Source organism: Rhineura floridana, chromosome 10 (genome assembly GCF_030035675.1).
Source record: "Rhineura floridana isolate rRhiFlo1 chromosome 10, rRhiFlo1.hap2, whole genome shotgun sequence".
Lineage (NCBI taxonomy): Eukaryota > Metazoa > Chordata > Lepidosauria > Squamata > Rhineuridae > Rhineura > Rhineura floridana.
The window spans coordinates 81,346,375-81,367,415 of NC_084489.1; the positions used below are offsets into that span (position 1 = coordinate 81,346,375).

The following is a 21,041-nucleotide window of genomic DNA, read 5'->3' on the forward strand; positions in this document are numbered from 1 at the left end:
GGCTGCTTCACAATAACGGCTGCCATAGCAACCGCGCAAGCCACGCCTCTTCCCCTACCGTCCTTCATCCTTTCCCTTCCCATGACTGGCCTCCGCCGTCCCCACCTTGCCGGATATTTGAAAGGGGTGCGGCGGCAGTAATAGCAGCCGCCTGAGGCGGGACTTCCGGACTCCCTTAAACCTCCCCCTCGGACGTGACGACAGAGTGTCAACATGCAAGATGGCGGCTCATCACCGACAGAATACGGCGGGGCGGCGGAAAGTGCAGGTTAAGGCACCGTAGCAGGGCGCCGGTTATAAGGGGAGGCTGGCAGAAAGGTGGCGAAGGACAGAGTGGAAACCCGCGGCTTCGCTGAAGGGAGAAGGGGCCGGGGAGAGGACGATGAACGTGTCCGGTTGGGGTGGGGTGAGGAAGGGGGCGGACTGGAGGAAGCGCGGGAAGAGCTGGGGGCGCAGGGCGGAGTGGCCTCGCCCTGGAGGGATGCTCCAGGAGCTAGGAAATTGCCGTAAAATCCTCCCCCCGTCCCCCATCATTATGAGCTGTAGGTGTCTGAAAAGCAAAAGGGGGTGGGAAACTAGCGGCAGGTTCACCTCCTCCTTCAGGGACACCTTTTGCAAGATGCTTTCCGCTGTGGTCATCTTTTGTTTCACGCATCAGTCATACTGAGATGGTCATGTTTCTGGGCTTCATTACTTCAGGTGACGGGGGGGGGTTATACTCCTGTCTGCTTTTTTCTCCTTCTTCAATATATAGGTATATTTTAAAAAAAATCAGACCACCTTTCCTCCGCCCTAGTAAACGAACACATCATGTGAAGCGATTTAAAGCCAGTGTGGTGTAGTGACTAGTGCCGGTCTAGGGCTGGGAAGAGCCAAGTTCAAATCATCACTTAGCAATAAATCTCACTGTGTGTGACTTTGTGTAGTCACTGTGTCACTGCCTAACAGGGTTGTTGTGAGATAAAATTGGGGTGTGTGAGGGAAAAACTATGTGCTTTGCTTAGAGCGCTTACGAGAAAAGGTGAGAGGTAAAACTGATAAATACAAAAATTGTGTGAAGAGTAACTTACTTGAGAGAACACTGAAAAAAATGTGATCTTTCCATCTACAGTTTGAGAGTCCAGTCTGGAATTTTACTACTTCAGTCTGTTATCTCGTTTTGGGCTGTGTTTGTGCATCTTATTTATACCCTACTCCTCAGATGCCTTGTTCCCAAAAATAATTTACAATTAAAATCTACACAGAGGTATAATGTAATTTCAGTTAAGGAAGACTGTAGCTCAGTGGTAGAGCATCTGCTGTGCATGCAGGTTCCAAGTTCAGTTCCCACCATCTCCAGGAGAGTTGCTGCCAGTCAGTATAGACAATACTGAAGATGATGGACTAATGACCTGACTCTGTATAAGGCAGCTTCCTATGTTTATGTGTGTATCTCTTATGATTCTTGGTAGTTGGGTATCTCATATATAAACTGACACTTCCAATATTGTGATGATGTTTTCCTCTACAGACACCCTCAACTTATCTCTGTTCATATCTTTCAGTTAATTGTCTCTTTATGGCTCAGTTTATTGTAAAGTTTCACTATGTAATAGGCCTGTGTTGTGTAATGGTTAATATCTTGGGCTAGTATCAAGGAGAACTGGGTTCAAATCCCCACAACCATGAAGCTTATTGGGTGATAATTGGGCCAAACGTTATATCTCATTGTAACTTTCTCACAGGGATATTGTGAGGATAAAATAGTGGAGGGAGGGAGGAGAACATTTTGTTATATCACTCTGAGCACCTTTGAGGAAAGGCAGGATAACTTCTGTGGCTTTGCAAAGTCTTACTTGCTCTCAAGATTTGTCTGTTTCAAACTGAAGGCGGTGGTTCAGTATTTTGGGTTGGGGAACTTCCTAGAACTCCGCAGAAGAGACCTTTATTTGGTATATTGCACATTTTCCTCAGTTTGTGATGTTTTGAACTATCAGACGGATGCTGAGAATTGTTTTTCCAGTTTAGGGTAAGGGTCATGATCTGGCTTTAATGCTTCTACAAAGCCTCCCACAAGAGCCCTTTTCTCTTGTGGCTGTGGCTCCACATGTTGAATGAATGTACAGGTGTGATGGTACAGGGCAGTGTTGCTGTGCTGACAAGCTTTGTGTTCAGGTGCATGTTTGCAATATGTGTCTGCAGGCATACGTTGGAACTTGCAGGGCAGAGCCTATCACAGTGATGCCTTTCTCCTGCCCTACACACTTCATTCAATGCTTGGAGCCACAACTACATTTCTGAAAGAGGCCAAGTTTTCCTTTCCAATGGGGAGCCAATCAGTTTGTCCAAATTCTGCCGCCTTGTCCAAAGTATAGCTTGCGCATCAGGACAATCAGATGCTGTGGCATCCCCATTTCTTTTAAAGCATTTCATAGTTTTTCATGATCTACATAATCAAAGGCTTTGCTGTAATCTATAAAGTACAGGGTGATTTTCTTCTGAAATTCCTTGGTCTGTTACATTATCCAACTGATGTTTGCGATAAGATCTCTGGTACCTCTTCCTTTTCTAAATCCAGCTTGGACATCTGGCATTTCTCACTCCATATATGGTGAGAGCCTTTGTTGCAGAATCTTGAGCATTACTTTATTTGCATGGGATAAGGCAATAGTTTGATAATTACTGCATTCCCTGGGGTCCTGTTTCTTTGCAATTGGGATATATATTGAATGCTTGCAGTCTGTGGGCCATTGTTTAGTTTTCCATATTTGTTGACAAATTTTTGTCAAAATTTGGACAGATTCTGTCTCAGTAACTTGTAGCAACTCCATTGGTATGCCATCTGTTCCTGGTGATTTGTTTCTTCCAAGTATTTTAAGAGCAGCTTTCACCGCACATTCTAAAATTTCTGGTTCTTAATGAATAATTGCTTCCATCTTCCTTTTATTTCATCTCGGTCAGTCAGTGTGTTCCCCTGTTGATTATTCAACATCCTTACTTGTGGTTTAAATTTCCCTTTCATTTCTCTAATCTTTTGGAATAGGGCTCTTGTTCTAGCTTTTTTGTCGTCCTCTTCTATTTCTATACAATAACTATTGTAATGGTTCTCTTTGTCACTACATACTAGTCGCTGTATTGTTGCATTTACGGTTCTGACCAATCCATGTTACTCTCTCCTTTTGTTTTTGCTTTCCTTCTCTCTTGAACCATTTTAGGAGTTTCTTCAGTCATCCATTGAGGTCTTCCTCACTTTTTAACTAGAGGTGTTGTGTTTTTGCAGTCTTCCCTGATATTGTCTCTGACTTCAATCCATAGTTCTTCTGGTTCTCTATCAGCTAAGTTTAAAGCCTGAAATCAGTTCCTTATTTGATCTTTAAATTCTTCTGGGATGTTATTTAGACTGTATTTTGTCATGATGATTCCTTTGTTCTTCTTCTTTACCTTTACTCTGATTTTCAATATTACAAGTTCACTATCTGTGCCACAGTCTGCTCCTGGTCTTGTTTTTGCAGAAAGTATGGAACTTCTCCATCTTCTGCTTCTAATTATATACAGTAATCAATTTGATTCCTATATTGACCATTTGGTGATGTCCACGTGTAGAGTTGTCTTTTTGGTTGCTCAAAAAATGTGTTTACAAGAAACAAATGTGGTGGTAACCACCCTAGATTACTGTGATGCGCTTTTTGTGGGGCTGTCCTTGAGCTTGGTTCAGAAACTGCAGCTGGTGCAAAATGTGGTAACTCAACTGCTCACTGGGGCAGGATATCACCAGCATGTTACCCCACTGGTGAAGGAATTGCACTGTCTGCCAATCAGCTACTGGGCTAAGTTCAAGGTGCTGGTTTTGATGTATAGTTGTCTATAGGAGTGCTATTACAGAGGCCTAACTGGCCTCAGCCAGAGGTTTAGTATCACTGGTCCCATGCTCTGGAACACTCTTCCAGCACGGATTCAGCAGGCAGCCTTGCTTTTGACTTCCAGGCTTATCTTGAAGACTTTTTTTGTGGCAACAGAGCTATGCAGTTTAAAAGTTTGAGTAGCCTGCTATTTTAATGATTGTTTTTTATTGCTTTTAAAGGATTTTTTTATGTTGCTGCATGCACATTGCCCCAATGTTTTGTGAGGGTGGTACATAAATACATTCATAAATAAACATACAACTTGTGACCAGTCTGTTCCTGGTCTTGTTTTCGCAGAAAGTATGGAACTTCTCCATCTTCTGCTACTAATTATATAATCAATTTGATTCCTATATTGGCCATTTGGTGATGTCCATGTGTACAGTCATCTTTTTGGTTGCTCAAAAAATGTGGGTTCACAGAATTCAGTAAGTCTCTGTCCTGCTTCATTTCTGTCTCCTAAACCCTATTTTCCCACAATTTCTTGTTTTGTTCCCTCCTTTTGCATTCCAGCCCCCCCCATTATTATCAGCTTGTTTTGGTGTGTGATCCACTTCTTCCTGTACTTCTCCGTAAAATCTCTCCAATTTCTCTTCTTCTGTGTTTGCCGTTGGAGCGTAGACTTGGATGATGGTTTTGTTAATAGGTTTCATGCTTAATCTCATTGATATCACTCGCAGAGACCTTGCGTTGTAGCTCCTAATTGCTTTTGCTACATCATTGCTCACTTTTAAAGCTACCCCGTTTCTTCTTAATTTATCATTTCCTGCATACATTTTTTGTAGTTGCCTGAAAATGTCCCATTCTGGTCTATTTTAATTCACTCACACCAATTATTGTAATGCTGATGCTTTCCATTTCTTGCTTGACAATTTCTAACTTTCACTGGTTCATGCTTTTCATATTCCATGTTCCTATTGTGTACGTCATACAACTCCAGCCTCTCCTTTCGCATCTGTGTGCATCAGCCTCTGGGCTTTCGTTCAGCTTTGATTCGGTTGCATCATTAGTCACAGCGCTACTTGTGCTTGTCCGTTATTCTTCCCCAGTAGCTCGATGAGTGCCATCTGACCTAGGGGTCTCATCATCCACCACTGTCTCATGTTGCATTTTGGACACTCTGTTCTTAGGGTTTTCGTGGTAAGAGGTATTCAGAGGAGGTTTACAATTGCCTTCTTTGATGCATCTTAGTCTGGTGTCTCAGCTTTGACCACTCAGCCTTGGGTGCCCCTGCTTGGAGTCTAGCCTCTTGGTCTAGACTCCTGCCGGCATTGCTCTCAGCTTCTTTGACACTCTCAAACCCTCTCACCACCTTAAGGTGTGCATCCTAGAGGAGTCCGCTAATGATAGCCACTTTGAATCTTGGGAGAAAAGCTGGATATAAATGTCAAAAATACAGCAATGGGCATACATTCACAATTCTGCTCACCAGGGCAAAGAGGACTCCCAAGCAGCTTGTGACAGACTCCTTGCCTTGGAGAAGGAAAGAAACAGTGTGAGTTTTTTCACTTTTTCAGAGCACATCACAAGCAAGAGAATGCATCTTCTAAGACTTCTGTTCAGAGGGCTTGAGGGAGTGGCAATTGTTTAATGTGTCCACAGGTTTGAAGAAACTGCAGCAGGAAAAACCATGTGAGAAAATACTTTGCCTCTCCCATGAGCCCTCTAAAAAGCAGAGGACTTGTTCTTAGAAGTCTACACTTCTCTTCCATTTTTCAGTTTATTCCATTTGTAACAAGCTCTTCAGCTCAAAGGTACTGAGGCAACATAAGAGGAGCCCTGCTGGATCAGAGCAAATGAGCATCTAGTCCAGCATCCTGTTCCCACAGGGGTCATCCAGGTGCCTATAGGAAGCCCTCCAGCTGGACATAAGCTCAGTAGTCCTCTCCTGCTGCTGCCTAGTGACTGGTATTTAAAGGCATTATGTCTCTGGTCCTGGAGGTAGTGTACAGCTATAATGAATGATAACCTTCTCCTCCATTAATTTGTCTAATCACCTTTTAAAGCTGTTCATGCTTGTGGCGTCAACACATCTTGTGGAAGCAAATTCTTAAATATGTGTTGTATAGCAAAGTAGGAGATGCTGTTGCTGTTTTATTGTTTATTATGTTTTTATAGAGTGTTTTGTTTGTTTTTTAACATTGTGTAAGTCGCTTGGGGGACCTTTGGATATCAAGCGACTAATAAATCTAAATAATAATAATAGCTCTTTTTGCCCATCCTGAATATCCCACCATTCAGCTTTATTTGATGACCCCTGGTTCTAGTGTTATGAGAGGAAGAAAAGCTCCTCCATATTCACTTTCTCATACCATGTATAATTTTATATACCTCTGTCATGTGTCCCCCTTCTCACCTTTTTTATTCTAAACTAAAAAAATCCAAATGTTGAGTCGCTCCAGCCTCTGGATCATTTTGGTTGCTCTTTTTTTGCATCTTTTCCAGCTCTATAATTTTTTTAAGTTGAGCAACCAGAAGCATACACTGTACTCAGTGGCAGAGCATCTGCCTTGCATGCAGAAGGTCCCAAGTTCCATCCCTGGCATCTCCAGATAGGTCTTGTAGATAGTCCTGCCTGAAACCCAGAGAGCCACTGCCAGTCAGTGTGGACAGTACTGAGCTAGATGGACCAGTGGCCTGACTCATGGTGAAGCTTCTTATGCTTCTACAGTGTTCTGAGCATAATTGCAAAATGAATTTATAAGAAGGCATTGCAACATACACAGTTTTATTTTTGTTCTTGATTCCTTTCCTAATGATTCCTAACACAGAATCTTTTTTACACTGGGTCGAAATCTTCATTGAGCCATCAACTTATGACCCCCACGGTCTCATTTTTTATCAGTCAGACCCCATCAGTGTATATGTGAAGTTAGGAATCTTTTCCTCAAGGTGCAACTTTTTACTTGTCTATATATTGAACTGTTTGCCATTTTAATGCCTATTCACCCAGTTTGGAGAGAATCTTTTCACAAATCCCTGTCTGCCTCTACCACGCTGAATAATTTGGCCACCCCATTTCTCACCTCTAATATTACTTCATTTATGAAGTTAAAAAGCTCTAGGACCAATACTGAGCCTTGGGAGTACACTTATTTCTCAGTTATGGGAATTGTCCATTTTTTTCTACTGTTTCCTGTTCTCTTAACCAGTTGTTAATCCATAAGGGACCTGCCCTCTTACCCCTTGGCTACTGAGTTTGCTCAGGAACCTTTGGTGAGAGACTTTGTTGAAGGTCTGTGTACACAGTGTCCACCAGATTACCCTTATCTACATACCTGTTGACGCACGAATTCTAAAACCTTTGGCCCTCCAATTTCCATCAGCCCCAGCCAGCATGGCCAGTATTCAAGGATGATGGTAGCTGCGGTCCAGCAGTATTGGGTAGGCCAAAGGTTTCCCATTCTGGCCCTAAAAGGTTAGTGAGACAGGATTTACCTTTGCAGAAGCTATGTTGATGCATCAAGATGTCCTTCTGTGTGCTTGATAATTTTATCTTTAATAATGCTTTTCAGCAATTTACCAGGAACTTTCCAGACTTCATATGGAAGCTAATCTTGGGGACAAGTTAAATATTTTTGTTGAAGACCTTAAATATGAAATTGCCAGCCTTTTAAGAACCCTTGGATGGATACCATCTGGACCCGATGATTTGCTAATTTTAAAATTAACCAATTTTTAAAATTAACCAATTAACCAGTTTTGTTATAGTCAGTGCTATTTGCCCTAGTTTTTCAAACTCCTGAGAAAGTTAGTTTAGGCACAGGAATCTGCCCTACATTTTCCTCTGTGAACACAGGTGCAAAGAATTAATTCAGCTCTGCAATCTCCTTATCCTACTTTAGTACACCTTTGGCTCTTTTGTTGTCTTAACAGTCTCAACTGCCGCCCTAGCAGGGTTTATTTATTCCTGAAAAACTTAAAATATTTATTTTAATATTAGCCAACATTCCTTTTTAATCCGTTATCTGCTTGCATTTCTTTGCCAAAATTTGTGTTCGTATGAGAAATTGCAGAAGAGACTTCTGTTGTTTCTTGCTTTTCTCACCACAGATGAGAGAAATTCCAGCCTCTCTCCAAAGCCTTATACACATGCCAGAGGCTTGTAGCAAGGACAGATAAAGGCTTGGCTAATCAGCCAAACTGAGATTCGTGAACCCTTGGCAATGGGATATTTGCAGGCCATTTGGCATTTGGGATATTTGGTTTTACTGTGGCCCTTGCTTGTAGCACTCTGGCTATCCAGTACTTTAGATAATAAAGAAATGGATTTAAAATACCTAATTGCACATTGCTGATGCTTATTCTCATCAGCAGCAATTTGTTGCAGTTTTCAAGACATTTCTGCTGAAATAAATGGGACTAATGGCCTCTTTCCCTATTATGCAACACACTTTTGTAGAGATAATTGTAACTATAACCATAAAAGGCAAATCCATTAGCAGATTTCAGATTTTGGAAATTGTGTGAAACTGTTAAGATCCAGATCATTTGCATTTCCTTCCATAATAGAATTGGCAATATTCTGACCACATCTTTTCAAGAGTGTATGGATTAAAATAATACATCTCTTCTTGGAATATCCCAACATGTTGTGCTTGAAGCAAACTGATGTTAGTGAGAATTGTCTGCTGCCCCGTGAACATTTTTGTTTTGAAGGTCCTTAGCTAAGGGTTAGATAAAGTGATAGAGCAAGGGCAAGGAACCCTTTATCTGTCAGACTGTGTTACTTCAGAAGTAAACATAATCTGTCAAGGGCTGCTTGCTGGTTCGGCAGAGCCCAAAGTGGTTAGATCCTTTTTCTGCCGCCCACTTTCTCCTATTTTTTCTTTCCTTACCACCTGCATGAAAACATTTTATTGTTATTGATATTATTGTTGTTGTTGTTATTGTTAACACAGTTTGTATCCCAACCTTCTTTATAAATGGTCTCAGAGTGGGTAACAATTTAGAATATAGTAAAAGCCAACAAAGTGCAATGTGTTAAAATAATAGAAAACCTGCATCCATCAGCCTATTTACCTATCTCTGCTATAGAGGTACATGTAATCTTCTGTGTTAGGAATGGGAAACCTTTGGCCCTCCAAATGTTGCTGAATTACAACTCCCATCAGCCCAAGCAAGCATGACTAATGTTCATGGATGGTGGGAGTTGTAGTTCAGCAACATTTGGAGGGCCAAAGGTTCTCCACACCTGTTCTCTGCAGAAGGCACCCCCCAGTTTTATGGTGGGGTATAGGCATTTGAGCTAAGATTTCACAACTTTTTCCATGGCATGAAATGATCATAGCACTCACGTAGAAGAACTCTTGCTGTAGCTTCTGTTGCATAGCATGATATTTGTTTCTCCTGCCTATGATCCCAAATAAATTCCTTCTCAAAATTGGCAGTGCTCCTTTCTACATGTGGCTGAGGAAGCGCTCTCTAGAAAGTTGATATTCTCAGTGTGGCTTTCTAACAGCAGTGGTTTTCAGTGGTTAACTGCAAAGGGTTGGCCAGGATTAATATAATTTACTTAAATTACTTATTGCGCAACTGTAAAGGCTTTAGCAAACTGGCTCCAATTACTTTTATTTTAATTATACAGCCATAAGGGTGGCTGTATACTACAGTCAGCATGGATTTTTTGCATTCCGCAATGTTAAATCAAAAATACCCCCATGCCATTCTGATGCTTCTCATAAGCTTATTTCAGAAAAAAACCTTACAAAAATTATAGTCCTGAACTCAGAAACACTTGTTTAACAACCCTCTAAATTTTCATAGCGATACACAAAACAGTCAGAGAATTGAGAGTTCGAAATGTCAAAAGAGAGGGGGAAAACAGATCCCTTTTGGGCTTTTTTCTGTCAGAGTTCTCATAATCTGTTGAAATTAATTACAAATTAGCCATGTTCACAGAGTACCTGTAAACCTATTACTGACCTTGCCCAATACTCTGACCTTCATCTTTTGAAGTTTAAAACTTAAAAAATTCCTAGCTGATTTTTACTTAATTTAATAAATTTTCCATTGAACTCAATGATAATGTCAGGCATGCTCAGTAAGAACCAACTGTTAGTGTTCTAAAAGCAAGACTCACAGCTGCTTGGCTTGGCTTGGCTAATCGGGGCCACACCCATGCCAGACCTTTATTTCTTTAGACAGTCATGATGTCTCCCAAAGAATCCTGGGAAGTGTAGTTAGTGAAGGGTGCTGAGAGTTGCTAGGAGAGGCCCTGTTCCCCTCACAGAGCTCCAGCGGCCAGAGTGATTTAACAGTCAACCACTGATTGAAGCTCTGTGAGGGGAACAGGGCCTCTCCTAGCAACTCTCAGCACCCTTCACTAACTACACTTCCCAGGATTCTTTCCATGACTGTCTAAAGTGAAATAAAGGCCTGATGTGCATTTGGCCAGAGACAGCTTTGGTTTAAATTTGGGTGGGAGACTACATGTGCCTGCTGTAGAATAAAAAGGTGGGGGAAACTCTGAAAAAGAATGATACTGTTCACAATGTTTTCCTTTTGGAAAGGAAAGGGACTTCCCCTTTGCCCAGTGTCCTCCCATCCAATTTCCAGCCCTTCCCCTCCCATTCCTGTCCGCCTCCTCCACTCCCTGCCCCTCCCCAGGTCAATTTCACATATCCTAAGCAACATTGTACAGGTAAATCCCACTGAATTCAAAAAGCATGCAAATGATCAAACCTGCCCTCCTTCCTCCTATTCTCTCCCTCTTGCCCCTTCCCTTCCTCTTCCTTTACTCTTCCCTTCCCCTCCCCCATCCCTTTCCAACCCCTTCCTTCCCCCTCACCGCCCTCCCCCTCCTCCTCCCCCATTATCAGTTTTGCCTATTCTGGGAGACCAGGGTTTGAATCCCCACACAGCCATGAAGCTCACTCGGTGACCTTGGGCCAGTCACTGCCTCTCAGCCTCAGAGGAACGCCATGGCAAACCCCCTCTGAATACCGCTTACCATGAAAACTCTGTTCATAGGATTGCCATAAGTTAGAATCATAGAATAGTAGAGTTGGAAGAGGCCTACAAGGCCATCAAGTCCAACCCCCTGCTCAATGCAGGAATCCAAATCAAAGCATTCCCGACAGATGGCTGTCCAGATGGCTGTCCAGCTGCCTCTTGAATGCCTCCAATGTCGGAGAGCCCACTACCTCTCTAGGTTATTGGTTCCATTGTCGTATGGCTCTAACAGTTAGGAAGTTTTTCCTGATGTCCAGTCGAAATCTGGCTTCCTGCAACTTGAGCCCATTATTCTGTGTCCTGCACTCTGGGACGATCAAGAAGAGATCCCGGCCCTCCTCTATGTGACAACCTTTCATGTACTTGAAGAGTGCTATCATATCTCTCCTCAGTCTTCTCTTCTCCAGGCTAAACATGCCCAGTTCTTTCAGTCTCTTCTCATAGGGCTTTGTTTCCAGTCCCCTGATCTTCTTTGTTGCCATCCTCTGAACCCGTTCCAGTTTTTTTGCATCCTACCTGAAGACAGTCCATTTCATTTTCAAGCATGATTGCATGGGAGTAAATCCCATTGAACTCAATAAGCATGCAAACGATCAAATAAGTTTGACAGAAGCATCTGTTGGCTATAGGTACGTTCTTAAACTGGAAGTTTTTTTGCCTATTAGTGAATTTATTTATTACATTTGTATCCCATCTTTCTTCCATCATGGAATTCAGAGTGGCTTATGTGGGATTCCATCCAGGCATCAACCAGACCCACCCTAGCTTCACTTTGGCGAGGTAGCTGCCTTTTGTGCCTCTATATGATGTCCTACAAGTCCTGACTTAGTACAAAACAGCCAGTGGCCTTTTTTCAGTGATGAAATATTTCAGTATGCACTGCCTTGATGAATGCACAGAAATTTCTGTCGGTCATGAGTTTTGCAACTGTGCAGCATTTGGTTGGATGAATTTCAGTGTCGTCTTAGGAGTATATTCACTTATCTGTCCAAGCAACACACACAAAAATGGTCATGAGACCATTCCTCTTCCTGACCTATTCTGTATGGATCCAGGTTGTGACACTTTTGGAACCATAGCTTTCTTCCAAGGTATAAATATATGCAACTTTTGATGTAAAATACAGTTCTTCATTTAAGAATGTCAACATGCTAGTAAGACCTTCTGTCTTTCTAGATAATGTACCTGCATCTGCAGGTTCTTGTCTCCCTGCGAGTCTTTGCTTCCAAGAAAGTTGAATGGTAGAGGCACTCCTCTACATTCAGACACAAAACATATCTTTTATTGCCTGTTCCCAAACCTGAAAGGGATTGAGATTCTTAATCCTGGATAACAAACTATTTTCTATTGTAGTATGGAAAACTATTGGTACCCTCTGCTTGCAAAATGCCACATTATTCTTGGAAATCTGACTCAGCATAGATAAGCTGTTTTTGCTGCACAAAAGTGATAAATTATGTAATTTTCCAGGTTTCACTAGCTTCTTTTGATGTTGACAGAATTCTGTCTTTGGGCTCATGTAAATGATCTCGACTAAATTTTGGGAACTGAGTATTCCTAAAATATGTAAATAGTGCTTGTAGCATTCAGTTTGCTGATCTGGCATGAACACTTGGGGTGTTCTGTTTGTTGGGGAACCTAAACAGTTTGCATTCTAGTGTCTGTGAACAGAGTTGTCCATTTGGTTGGGATTGAAACTTCTCAGAGAAGAGCGGCAGATGGGGACAAGGAGCCCAGATGCACTGAGGCTGAAAGAAAGACGTAGAATAGGTAATGAAGGGAAGGGAAGAGGAAGTTGATGAAGGAGGTAACTGAAGCAAAAAGAAACTTCTGTTTCTTCAAACAGAACTGTTGCATTCAGAAGGAACTGTATGATATGTGGATTGGGAGAGCAGAATCTGAGAAGGGACTGTCCTGGAAACAAGGTGGTTAAAGCAGAGCTTGGAAGTAACTAGTTACAAGTAACTAATTATTTGTAATTCATTACTTTTTTGAGGAGCAAGTGGGTAATTCCTTTACATTTTGATTGTAATAGAACTAGGAGTAATTTTACCACTTTTGTGGAGTAATTGTAATGTTTCCAGCATTACTTTTGGGCATTACTTGGGGGGGGGGAGCAGGGGAAGTCTTCTGCTCCTCTGATTTGTGGATGAAAATCATGTGCCTCAAACTGGGCTTCTGTGCAGTGTCGCTCTCTCCTCATGCTCTATGGATGGGTAGGAGGCGATGAGGGAGGAGGCAGAGAGTGAGATGGGGTGGAGTGGAGAAAACAATTATTTTAAAAAACAGATAATGGTGGTGAAGAATGGAGTGGAGAGAAAAAGACTCCGGAGGTCAGGAACATGAATAAAGGAGGAGAAGGAGGCAGCAGCAGAATGGAGAAAAAACTGTGGAGGTGAAAGATGACAGTGTGTGTGTGTGTGTGAATACTGTGTTTGCACTTGGCACACAAAGTGGCCTCCACCACTCTCTGGCTACTGTGCTGCATTTACAGTATTTTTTTGTATCTCAGGGGAAAATGTTTGCTGGAGTGAGTGTCCCTTAGTTGGTGGCAGGGCAGGGTCTGGGAGGTGGTTGAGTGACAGAGATTATGCTGGCTGGCTGAGTGGGGGGGGTTTGCACTTGGTTTGACGTGCAGAGATCTGAGTAGTGGCCTCTGCCTCCCTCCCCACCAGTGGAGAGACCACCATTGCTATCTTATGAATAAAAATCATTATTCTACTACCTCTGTATGTGTTTGTTTATTTTTAATGTTGTTTTAGGCTACTTAGATGTGCAGCAGCCAAGGCCAGCACCTTGTAGGTATTTTGTTTTAGTAACTGAAATGTAATTGTAGTGATTACTTTGGAGGAAAAATAAAGTAATCAGTTACTTTCAGAGCAATTGTAACGGTAATTACTACTTTTTGGGCCATGTAACTGTAATTTATTACTTTTTAAAAGCAATCTTCCAAGCTCTGGGTTAAAGGAAGTGGAACAATTGGTGTTTCAGATGAAAGAGTTTTTAAGGGAGGAGGAGGTGGCGGAGGAGAAGACAAAGTGAAAGGAGATTGGGGCTGTGCATTTACTAGCAGGAAGGAAGTGAGCTTTGCTAGATGGTGATGGGCAGCAAACAGCAAGTGATGAAACCTTAAAAACAATTCCAAAACAGATGTAGACTGTATTACTCCACAAAAGTAGTAAATGTAAAATACATATTTTATAACATTAGTGTAAACACTTAAATAGACTATGTTTCTGAGGTGGTGAATGTGCAAAAAATTTAAACTGGTATCTCCCATTGTCCATGGGTCACCAGAACTACCCCTACCTACACGCACACACACAGACACAGGTAGCCAGAGCTGCCCCTTTTGTAAGTGTGACACGATATATATTTAGGAAGAAATCATACACTTGTCTATATACTTAACTATAAACATTCAACTGTAAGTCACTTAGCCAATCACCCACCAACACACTCTAATCCCTCACTCACCCCCCAACACTCACCACTTGCCATGAACAGTGTAAAATTAACTTTTTTTTTAACCATAAATACTAGAATACATAAGCAATAAATAGTATAACATAAAGGTATGGAACATCATAGCCCCCTCCTACATTTCCCCCTCTCTGGTGGTTGGCGCTCTGAATACTCTGAATACTATACTCTGCCATTTTAATTTCGCACAGTGATGTCAACATAATATTCCTCTGGGGCATTGTGAGAATGCAAAATGGTTCTCGCAGTTCTTACTCAGAGTGCTACTGCTATGCCCACCTGCAGGCATGTTACAAAGGATCTCCCGCCTCCAACCCCCCCCCCAAAAAGAAAAACCCCTAGAGCCAGCCCTGATCTTGTATAAGACAGGTCTTGAACCCTTTTGAGCTCCGGGACACTTTTGCAAATCCAAAATGGCTGTGGGCAGCATGAAATACCCATTTCACAGAAGAAAAATTGGAGATGATCAGCCACCCCCATAGGTAAAATACCTATACTCCCAAGCAAATAAAACAAGACAAAAAGCAGTTCCCTGTTGTCAGCTGCAAAATTTCATTTGCAGATATTTCTTGCTCCGGTATGTCATTTCTATAAAAAATCTAAAACTGAGGAATAGTCTTTCCCCCCTCTTCTACAGATATCTTGCAGACTTGGACAAAGGTTTTACATGCATACTCTCACTGTCTTTTTTTAATACCTTAATTACTCCTTTGTAGATGATGCATAGGATTGTTGATGCATGCCAGTTGATGATTTTTTTTAATTAATGGGAAGTGTAGTTGAGAATGAGTGGGCAAAGTGAAATACTTCTATCTGAAGCTTCTTAATGCTTTAATTGGATTTCTGTCAACACATTTTAGGTCTCCTATGTAATTAGAGACGAGGTAGAGAAGTACAATCGAAATGGGGTAAATGCACTGCAGCTGGACCCAGCATTAAACAGACTTTTTACGGCAGGCCGAGACTCCATCATCAGGATATGGAGCGTCAACCAGCACAAGGTAAACCAAACATAGAAGCGTAGCTTTAAAAGATGTGCTTTGAATGTTAGATGTAGCTAATGAAGATTCTCTTAAGCTACTAACAACCACCTTTATATTGTCTTTGCAAGCATTGTAAACTTTCTGTTGTTTCTGAGTACTCTTAGCATCTTCATGTTTTTTTAGAAAACAAAACCCAGTAAGTTTGCATAACTTGCATTTTTAATTTATTTTATTTAGCATTTTGAACATAAAGATCATATACATCTTTAAAAATACCTTTCACAGAATGAAAAATCAGCATTACAGTATATCAAAGAAACAATAGAATGGAATTATTCTCATACTAGAAATCAGATATGGGTTTCCAAGTTCAGAGCAAACAAGAAATAAACCAGAATAAACTACCCCCCACAAAGTCCCAATCCCTCCCTTCCCGGGCAGTGGCATGTAAGCAAGAAAAAATATGACCAAACAAATACATCCTCAAAAAAGGAATATTTATACACACATATATGTTTATTTATGTATAATAAAACCTAAAATGAAAAGAATAAAAACGAAGTGGCTTCAGGTATAAGGTAGGTTGGTCTAGTCAAGTGGTATTGTTTTTTGTGAAAAAGAACTTGTGTACATCACGCATTCCAATTATTAGCATAAGGAGAAGGTGGGACCCAGCTTTGTTGGCTTGGTTAACATTTTTGATGAAGGGGTACCAGGAGTCTACAAAGATGTCCTGTTTAGTGGACCCCTTCACTTCTGTTAACTTTGAGGCAAGCTTTTCCATGAAGGGTATGTGCCAGACTTTCTGGTAACAGTTTTGAAGAGTGTTAATCCCTCCAGTGTTCAGTGATGATGATTCCAGCAGCCATAAGTAAGTGACGAATACATTTTTTGCGTTGCTAATCCTTATTGGAATCTGTGAAAAAAATTCAGAATGGCCAGTTGTGGTATCCTATCAGGTCCTGGTTGGTGATTATTTGAATTTCATCAAATATCGAAGTCCAGAAGGTTTGCATGTAGTGGTACATATCAGGTGTGTTACATCCCCTCCAATGCTTGGGGGGACATAGTATGGTTTATCAATGCTATCCGGACTGGAGTGACATACCAACGGGGGCTTTCTTTAGCATAGTTTCACAAAGTTGATGAGCATTGTTTGCATTTATATATCCCTTTTCAGCCAAGTTTGGTTCTTAAAGTTCTTAAACTGCAATATATTATGGATACGTTGAAGTGTTTGTGTCTTCTGATACTTGGCTGTTAGTGAGTTAGTTCAGTCCCTTCCATCTAGAGACTGAAGAAGAAGGACTTGGTGCTGCCTAATAGGGGAAATGGCAACTCCCAGAAGCACCCCTTCAGATCCAGTGTGTATTTTAGTTCCTTGGAGTTAGCATATAGCTTTTAAAAACAATAAGAGCATTATGATAGGAGCTAAACTCTGGCTTCTTTCCTGAATTTCCAGAGTGAGGTTCACTGACTCAGTTTGGACATTAAAAGTAATTGCTGTGCCCTTGCCCATCAGAATGTTTTTTTAGAATCTGGGACATAGCAATAATGTGTAAGCTAATAAAGTATAAGCTAATGATGTATAAGCTAACTTAGTGTGTCTGAGCAAGAGAAAACATAATGTTTGAAAACAAATTTGTCGTAATTTCCTTCTGGAATGAGAAATTTGGAGATGAAATGAGATCCTATTCATTGTTTTCCTTAATATAATAATGGGAGATCAAATTCACACTTTGGTCTTTGATTTAATTATTAATTGCTGTTACTCCTTCTTTTGTATTTTAATCTACAGGTAAAAAAGTGGGGAGGGGGAGTAATTGCTCTGAAACAATGGCTAAAATTGTCTGAGGGTTCAGGTGGCACCAAAGACATTTCCCATGAAACAGGAGCGAGAACTCAGAACTTTCTTTTTTTAATTCCAGCAAGACCCTTACATAGCATCTATGGAACATCATACAGACTGGGTGAATGATATTGTACTCTGTTGCAATGGCAAAACCTGTAAGTACCTTCCTTTTTGAACAGTGTATGAGTTTCATGGGTTCTTTCAGGAGGAGGGTGGGATAAAAGTTCAATAAATAATAATAAAAAATAATGTGTATGTCAGTATATCCTAATTAGAACATATATAGATTTTTTGTATGGTCTCAGAATGCTTCACATACACAGTCTCAAGTAGTCTTACAACAGCCTTGTAAAGTAGCTTAGTAGTTTTTAATTTGAAGATGTATAGACTACTGCTTCACAAATGTAGTGAAGTAGTTTCCAGAAGTGTATTACAAATAGATCACAATAAAATATGAAAGATGAAATGATAGAAAAATCATAGAAGAATATTAAATGTTAGAGGAGAATGCCTTACAAAACAGATGTGTTTACCTAGCATTGGAAACAATGAAGAGAGGTGGTCTGGTGGGTCCCTCCAGAGACCACGTTCCAGAGCTGAAGGTACACCAGCTCTTGTATCATTTCACATGTGTTTTTAGCATAGCAAGATGTATCAAGTTACTTGCAAGTAAACACAGAATGCAAGTTCTAATTTTTGAAGGTTGAACTGATTTACCTTCTTACTTACTACAGAAACATAATATGTTTTACATTTTTTCTTTGTAGTGATATCTGCTTCGTCTGATACTACTGTTAAAGTATGGAATGCACATAAGGGATTTTGCATGTCAACACTAAGGACCCATAAGGTAATAGGAAGTATAGAAATGCTACAGTAATAAGTAATAGCTGCGGTTGTCAGTAGTGCCAATGTCTTCTTGTGTATTATGCACTGATTGTGTATATCATTTGTCTACTTATTTTAGGATTATGTGAAAGCCTTAGCGTATGCAAAAGATAAAGAACTGGTAGCATCTGCTGGGCTGGACCGACAGATATTCCTCTGGGATGTAAATACGTTAACAGCACTGACTGCCTCAAATAACACTGTCACGAGTAAGTATCCAGAGGAACTAACCTCAAGCTGATCTGTGCAAGGCCTTTTTATCTGACTTGGAGGAAGATTTCTTGTAACCTCTCACCATTCTTTCTGCTAATCAGTTGAAAAACGTAACTGCTGACAGATAATGGGCTATAGCTGTTTTGGAGCAATAATTCACAGCTAAAACAAAATAGATAGATTGAGTTTTCACTGAGTCTTTAAATGACTTCAACAAGCATTTAAAAGAAATACTAGGGCAGTTTTGAAGCTAATAAGTGATCTAAAAGTGATCAAATAAGTGATCTAAAAGGGTATGGTCTGAAGAAGGCACATGAGGTCATCACCTTGCTGAAGCTAAACAGGTCTGATCAGTGCCTGGGTGGCTGACTGCCTGGGAACCACATGCACATCACACTAGATTCCATGATGCAAGAAAGGTGGGATATAAATATAAGGAAGTAAATAAATAAAATACAATTCAGTGCGTTGAGGACTAATGAAATGCCTGCTATTAACGATAGGAACAACAACAGGGACCAACTGACCCATATGTTCCTGGAACCTGGACAGGGGCTGTCTGTGTTTCTGCCTGTAGAAACTCATAGTTTTCGTGGGCTTCTCTTGAGTAGATGCCCAGCCACCCCAGGAGAGGAGATTGCTACAACACTTGCCTTGGTGTGTTATAGCAACTGTCAGTCACTTACTGAAAAATGAAATGGACTGCCTTCAAGTCAATCCTGACTTATGGCGACCCTATGAACAGGGTTTTCATGGTAAGCGGTATCCAGAGGGGGTTTACCATTGCCTTCCTCTGAGGCTGAGAGGCAGTGACTGGCCCAAGGGCACCCAGGGAGCTGCATGGCTGTGTGGGGATTCGAACCGTGGTCTCCCAGGTCGTAGCCCAACACCTTAACCACTACAGTAAATTAAGATCTCTGTTGGGATCTAAGTGTGTCTACTGACATAAAGCTAGAAACTTGCAACTCCCCCCAGTCTTACTCTGTGTGCCTACATGGTTATGAGAATTCCATTTTTATTTTATTTTTTACTTAAATTTACAGGACAACATGCACTTAAAATGCTTTCCTCCTGCAGTGTGGTTCAGTGGGGTATTTTAAAGTATAGCATGACTATATAAAGATAAAATTTTGGCTGAAAAATATCTTCTGTCAGCAATATGTAAATTCTTAATGCTGTACACAACTGCTCTATATTGTCAATAAATTGGTTACTCCAAGTGCTTGTTTGAAATGTTTTATCCAAAATGATGTTTCATTTGTTTTCAATAGCTTCTTCTCTTAGTGGGAACAAAGATTCCATCTACAGTCTTGCCATGAATCAGATGGGAACAGTAATTGTATCAGGGTCCACTGAAAAGGTAAACAAGATTCCCCACCCCACCAAAGCTTGGTGCAATTTGTACACAACTTATTAATTTAGAATCTCTTACTATAAAGTTTCAGTGTTTAATTGTTGGGGCAGGAACAATTCCTATTACACGCTGCATTCGCATGAATTTTATGAAACATTCCCACACTCTGGGAAGCTTGTATTCAACTTGGTTAGGTGGACCGTTTGTCTGATCCAGCAGTGTGCTTATTGGAGCTGGATGGTTCATAATACAGCCATATCCCACTGAGTTGCTGGAGAATTGTGTCCCATGTGCCTGCACTCGACCCCCTTCATCTTGATTCCTTTCCTCCAAGATTAAGGTGATGAGGGAAATTAAGGAGTAGTTAAAGTACATTTTATCCCCCCCCCCAAAAAAAAGATGCTTGTGCTTGCATTCTCCTAGTCGTCTCTGTTTCTTCGTGCACCACAGAAGTGCCCCACTGATGTGTATGTGGAGGGAGTGGGTTGGAGGTGGGGCATATAAAGGCCCATAGGACAACAGTCATTGAACAACAATTCAAGATACCCACTCTCTGACTCCTGCTACCTCCACTTCATCATAGTGCAGGGGTGGGAGACCATTTTCAGCCCCAGGCCTGCATTCTGTTGTGGGAAACCTTGCCAAAAACAAAGTGGACAGATCAGTGGATGTGACTTGTAATGAAGTTGCAGTATGCTGCATTCCAGACACATGTGTCAGAGGTTTCTACACCTGCCCATCCATCTCTCCATCCAGGTAAGCAGGAGGTGTTACCACAGTTCAAGGATGCATTCAAGCTAGACTGAAGCATTCAAGGAGGGCATAGAGAAGAGCCGGTGAAGTTGTGACATAGTGAGGGCCAGATAGAGAGGTCTGGAGGGCCACATTCAGTCCCCAGTCCTGCTGTTTCCCACTCTTGTCATAGTAAAGCTTATCCGGCAGCACTCAGTTATCCTTTCCGCTCCTCCCCCAAGCCCTGGGAATCATTAAACTATTACTTGGGATGGCGGAAAGCCTCCCAGCGTAGATGACAACCAAGAACTTTTGAAAAGGTAAACCCAGGCTGGTGCCTCTCGCCTAAATAGAATCAGTAGTAGTTTGAAGGTGTTTTGAAAATAGATTTCTTTAAGGGAAAGGAAGAAAGTTTGAGTTTAGATAACACGTAATTCAGAAGTGCTGTATCAGGATGCTCTTTTTCCCCCCCCATCAACAGGTGTTAAGGGTTTGGGATCCAAGAACTTGTGCAAAACTTATGAAACTCAAGGGGCACACTGACAATGTTAAAGCTTTGCTATTGAACAGAGATGGGACACAGGTACGTATTTGTACTAGTTTGTACTGCTAGTTGTATGGGGAGTATTTTATCTATAATGCAGTAACATTTCCTCCCTCTATGGAACGCCTGTTCCACAATAGATGTTCTTTCTCTATAT

At 41.2% G+C, this 21,041-nt stretch overlaps 1 protein-coding gene across 1 annotated transcript in view; it reads left to right on the forward strand.

Moving 5' to 3' along the window:
- WDR48 (WD repeat domain 48) overlaps positions 1-21,041 on the forward strand; it is a 38,572-nt gene continuing 17,531 nt past the window's right edge. Inside the window, exons 1-7 of the mRNA XM_061587872.1 lie at positions 1-268; positions 15,179-15,319; positions 17,230-17,308; positions 17,921-18,003; positions 18,121-18,250; positions 19,526-19,614; positions 20,822-20,923. Coding sequence (XP_061443856.1) covers positions 221-268; positions 15,179-15,319; positions 17,230-17,308; positions 17,921-18,003; positions 18,121-18,250; positions 19,526-19,614; positions 20,822-20,923 — 672 coding nt within the window. The 5' untranslated portion in view covers positions 1-220. The remainder of the gene's footprint in view (positions 269-15,178; positions 15,320-17,229; positions 17,309-17,920; positions 18,004-18,120; positions 18,251-19,525; positions 19,615-20,821; positions 20,924-21,041) is intronic.